Source organism: Alligator sinensis, unplaced genomic scaffold (genome assembly GCF_000455745.1).
Source record: "Alligator sinensis unplaced genomic scaffold, ASM45574v1 scaffold233_2, whole genome shotgun sequence".
Lineage (NCBI taxonomy): Eukaryota > Metazoa > Chordata > Crocodylia > Alligatoridae > Alligator > Alligator sinensis.
In genome coordinates this window covers 1,315,503-1,320,810 of record NW_005841941.1, presented here as the reverse complement: position 1 = coordinate 1,320,810, position 5,308 = coordinate 1,315,503, and the positions used below count along the sequence as shown (strand labels likewise).

General features: G+C 44.4%; 1 protein-coding gene across 4 annotated transcripts in view; it reads left to right on the top strand.

The window, feature by feature from the left end:
- Positions 1-5,308, top strand: part of HDAC4 (histone deacetylase 4) — a 422,181-nt gene that overhangs the window by 306,536 nt on the left and 110,337 nt on the right. For all 4 annotated transcript variants that reach the window (XM_025199370.1, XM_014518186.2, XM_025199369.1 and 1 more), the window contains one exon: positions 2,847-3,079. In XM_025199370.1, the coding sequence (XP_025055155.1) occupies positions 2,847-3,079 (233 nt within the window). The remainder of the gene's footprint in view (positions 1-2,846; positions 3,080-5,308) is intronic.

The window sequence follows — 5,308 nt, the reverse complement described above, 5'->3', positions numbered from 1 at the left end:
CTGAGAGATTGGAGAGAAAATGGTTTTCTTGTGAGAAATGTGCCCCCACAGGTAATTGGGTATTCCTGTCTTTGATAGATTTCCGGTGTGCATTCATTCTGGTGCGCAGTTGTTGTTTGGTCTCTCCTACGTATTTTCCATCAGGGCATTTTGTGCATTGGATGAGATATATTACATTTCTGGAGGTGCAGCTGTAAGATCCAGGAATGTTGATGGCTCTGTTGTGGGGTGTAGTAATTGTGGGGTGGTGGAGATGTGTTGGCAGGTTTTGCATTTCTTGTCATGGCATGGTCTGGATTCATTTGGTGTGTTCTGGGCCTGAGGAAGTTTGCTTCGGGTGATGAGGTTAGCGAGATTGGGTGCTTGTTTGAAGGCTAGGATGGGCGGCTCTGGGAAGATCTCCTTAAGAATAGGGTCTCTTTCTAGTATGGGTTGCAATTGTTTGAGAATTTTCCGTACCGGAAAATCCTCAAACAATTTTAGTAGTGTTGGCAAGTCTATGGTATGGAGTGGGGACAGTTCAGTCTATCTCCCCACTCTTTCATCTGACAGGGAGTCTCAGCTAGCTCTCCAGATTGGCAAGTAATATGTTCAACATCAATGTCCCTTGACCATCTGATGGTGTCGGGCCAGATTGTGTAGCATCTCATCAGCCTTGATTAGTACCGGGGTATCCTGCAGGCTCTCAGGACGCTCTCATTTACTTGGGTTCCATGCTCTGAGTGCCCAAATGATCAGCACCTGCATCATCACATGGTAATCCATCTCCCTCAAGGCATTGCCCAGTGGTCTGTACTTGGACAGCTTTTGCTCCCAAGCTTCAGTCTGTGGCTGCCACCAGTTCTTGAAGGAAATTGTTTAATTGATAATTGAGTTGGAGTTTTTTATTGTCCACCATAATCTTCTCTGGGTGCAGCTGGCTGTCTCAGCCTGGGTTGGCGTGGTTCACAGCTACTGTTCCAGCTGATGCTGAAATGGCCTTCACCAACCAGTCCTGCTTGGTGTTGTGGCAGAGGTGCTGCAGGGAAGAGTACAGCTAAAAGATACAGAAACTACCTATCTGATTCCAAAACTGATCATCTAACCTTGTCTGTCTGGTTGCTAACTACTTACAACTGAATGGGAATACCCTTCAAAGCCCAAAAGAGCAGTCTCTTACCTTTTTTCACTCCACAAAAAATGAACAGAGAACATGTCTTTGCTTCAAGTGTATGCAGCCTTATTCACATTCAAGACACAATTATTCTCACCAAAAGTGACTTTCATTAGAAAGGTTTAACAGAGCTGGTTTCCCTTGAGCACCTCAGCTGCCACTTTTTTTTTCTGTCAGAACTGAATGGGTATTATGTTTCTAAGTTTCCCAGGTAAAAAATCAAATAAGTAGTGTGAGCACTTCTGTCTGTGAAGTGTTACTCTGAGACAATGTTTCTGTAGCTGCCCAGTGATTTTCAGCAAGGCCTAAAGCAAGGAATTTCATGGCATAAAGACTTATACTGGTGTGAATGATGGAAGTCTACCCACAAGCCCGTTACTGTGATCCTCTTAAAACTTTTTGGACATCAGACTTAACCAAACTTCAGTTGAACAACCTTAAAAAGAATACAGAGCTTACTATAAAAATAAATGGGTCCTGTGAGAGTAAGTTTTCCAGAGAGCTGAGAAATTATACCTTTTTCAGTGGATAGACAGTAGAGAGAAGTCAGGTGCAGAACACTCTCAGTGCTAGTCAGTCACTCAAGAGAGAATTTATCAAGGACGTGGACTATCACATTATTCCAAAGTACTCCCTTCCAACTTGGACAGATGGGTTGTAGAAATTGTTAGGAAGGGCATATAGTTAAAATGGACCCATATCCCACAACCATATTTTTAGTAATGGAGTATCTGGGGATAGCCAAAAGATGCCATGCACTTTGGAGATAAATGGAATAATAATAATACAACAAAAACCTGTAGAAAGAATGGCGTGGGGGTTGAATTCCTTCCTTTATCTGAAGTGTATGTAGTCTTAAGGATTGTATTTCCTGTTAAATGTTCTTTAATTTTATCAGCACTCTTAGCACCCAATAATAGTCCAAGCAAAGAAATCCAGTAAACATATTAAACATTTTTTACCCAAATGCTATGGCAGGCAACCTAAATTTGCCAGTTGCCTTAGTTATAAAGCATTGCCTCAGTATTCTCAGTATTCAATATTCCAAGTGTAGAGAATACTGATATAACTATTTTTATTTATTTATCGTGGGAAAATGTCTTAATGGATAGTACTGGGTTATTACACTTGAAGTTGTCATGCTATTTTACACAATACATAGGGCAATAAAAAGCCAGAATTCCCCAATGTCTCCAGTGGCTAACCTGGTGCTAGAAGGCACCCCTCTGATACTTCCATTGCTTATATTTCTACTGAGGCTGCCAGAAAGCATGACGGTGGATACAGGTTGTGATTACACTTGCTTGCTAGGAAGTGATTGAGACACTTTTATGTTGTGTAAGTAAACTCTTTATGCCTATTTGCCAACTTGATTTTAATTAATACCATTGATCAAGGAATGAAAGGCTCTGCATCTCATTACTAGTCTCCAAAACTGTTAATTTCCCTGGAAGCTTCAAAACCATGTATCAAGTGATTATTGAAAATGTTCTTTTGTCTAATGTTAACTGATTACTTTGGGGGGTGTTTTGTTTTTTTTAAGGGCTTGTACTTCAGCTATAAATGACAGTGTGGCTGGTTTTAACAATACCTATATTGTTCTCACCATCAAAGTTACTCAACAGCCATTTTCTCCCTTCCTTTCTTCTTTCTTTTTTCTTCTCTGCTGTTTTTTCCTTCATATTATCTTCAGACTGGTATCTTTCAGGACTGGGGGCACTGCCCCTCCATGCAGTGGTCAGTGGAGATCGGGTCTCCCCCTCAATTCACAAGCTCCGGCAGCACCGCCCGCTGGGGCGCACGCAGTCTGCTCCCCTGCCCCAGAACGCCCAAGCCCTCCAGCAGTTAGTGATCCAGCAGCAGCATCAGCAGTTTCTGGAGAAACACAAACAGCAGTTCCAGCAACAGCAACTGCACATTAACAAGGTAGGCACGCTGGTTGTATATTCTTTCTCACTTGTGCAATTTTAATGTGTCCTTTAGTCAGCATTCCTATCTAATGGTTTCTTTTGCTACAGTATGTGTGATCTCTTACTGTATAATCAATTGGTCTTCATCCTTGTTCAGAATTTGGGAATTGCATGAGAGAGGATGCAGTAGTTTACACACATCATGTAAGTAAGGGCTGTCCAACTTCCTGGTGGTCAGGGGCTGTGTGATGGTGGCATACTAGGTGAGGGGATGCAGCTGCTTGGGTCTCTTGCAGTACTAGTGGCCTCCACCTCTCTTGCACGTGCAGCTTGGCTTGCCCTACCCCACGTGCAATTTCCTTCCGCTTCTGGCCGCACCCCATTCCTGGCCAGACTCATCTAGGATGACCACTGATGCATCCCCAGAATATAGGACATCCCCTTGGTGAGGGATGGGGCTACTGAACCTTGGCCAATCACCGGCAAGGGGTGGGGTCACCACAAAAAGGCCACTGCCCTCCTTTCCTGGCTGGAAACCCTGCACTTCCTGGCTGTGCAACACCTGGGTCTAGGCACAGCCAATAGAATTGTGAGGACAAGTGATTGACTTGCATTTCTACCAATGAATTAAAAAACAGGACTTTTTGCAGTCTAGTCCTTGTTGAGAAATGGACAGGGGACAAAAGGTTTAAAAACAGGATGGTCTGGTATAAAACAGGGACAATGGCCATCCTAAATGCATCACACAGACAGTTTGGGTTGTTAGCACCACACGTGCAGCATAGTTTAAGCCTCTGTCCCATCACACATGTAGCGTGAATAGCCCAGCCCCTTTCCACTATGCCACTTCCTGTCTAGGAGTGGGGGCAGGAAGTGGAAGTTGATGCAGAAGGGGGAGTTTGAATCCCCAAGCCACCACTAATGAGGGGAGCAGTGACTGGGCAGGTTCCTGTGGGCTGCATGCAGAGCTGACCCATGCAGGGGGCAGGACCTGGGGCAAATCAGCTCGTGTGGGGCCCCGCCCCTGCCCCAATCCCACATGCCCTGGATGTGAAGAAGCCATCGGTGGTGACGGCAGCAGAGGGGAGGGGTAGCGAGCGGCCAGGTGCAAAGCCGGCAATGGCGCAGAGTAGCCATGGCTACTACGCCCGGCTCTGCGAGGCCCCTTGAAGCGCGGGGCCTGGGGCAATCCCAATCCCAATCCCCTCATGGGCTGCCAGTTGGACAGCCCTAATCTAAGTGAAAAAGACATGTTTGCAGGTTTTTTGGAAGGAAATAGAATTTATGCTACTAGTTTTCCAGTCAGATTTTTTAAATCTTGTGTGCCATTCATCCACATCAGTATCTTTGCCAGTATTAGAAAAGAGATCATACAATGCAGTTAAGCAGCATAATATAGAGAAAAAGGGTCACATGCTTATTAGTGAAAAGGAGGAGGGGAAAGTGTGCAGCATAAAGCTAAACAGTAAAATAGAGGGAGAAAGAGATTCCAGTGGTAACAAGCTTAGACATTAGCTGAATTGGAAATATTCAATATTGAATCCTTTTAAAGGATATAAGGGGAGTGAGCCAGGCGGTGGGGGGTTATTTCATTGTTTTATTTTTAAGATTTTCTCACCGGGCAAAATCTTCTGAAAGAGAATAATAGCAGTGGGAGCCAGAAAATCCTGAATTTTAAACAAGGCTCAGCTCCTTACACCCCTACAAGTGCGAGGGTTTGTGAAATACTCAGGGTAAACAGAGCTTCAGCAAACAGTTGCATGGAAGTGCTGAGGTGCTCCAGCTATTTGCTGTGGCTTTTATTTAAAAGGAGCTGCTTGTCCTTAATTCAGCAACCTCCTGCAAATTAAGCAGGTTCCTAACCACTCAGATACAAATGATCCAGGTTCTACTGTACCATGTTACAGTGCTGAGTCTCTGTTGATGGTCTTGGGCATAGCATTGAATTTCTCTGTCTCCACTAATACATCTGAATATGGGTTCATACCATACCACCCCTGCACAGAGGCATTTTTGGACATCAAATAGCTAAAATTCATAAGGTGCTTTAAATATGAAAATGTACTATCAAAATAAACATTATCTTGCTTTTCGTGAGTAGCCTGAAGAACAGCAAATAAATAAATATATATTGCACAAAGCCATAGGTGACTGGCGCCTCTTGAGTCTGGGGGGGCACCCACAGAAGCCAGCGTCACCACCGGCAGCGAGGACATGGCTGGGGAGGACCCCCACACACGACCCG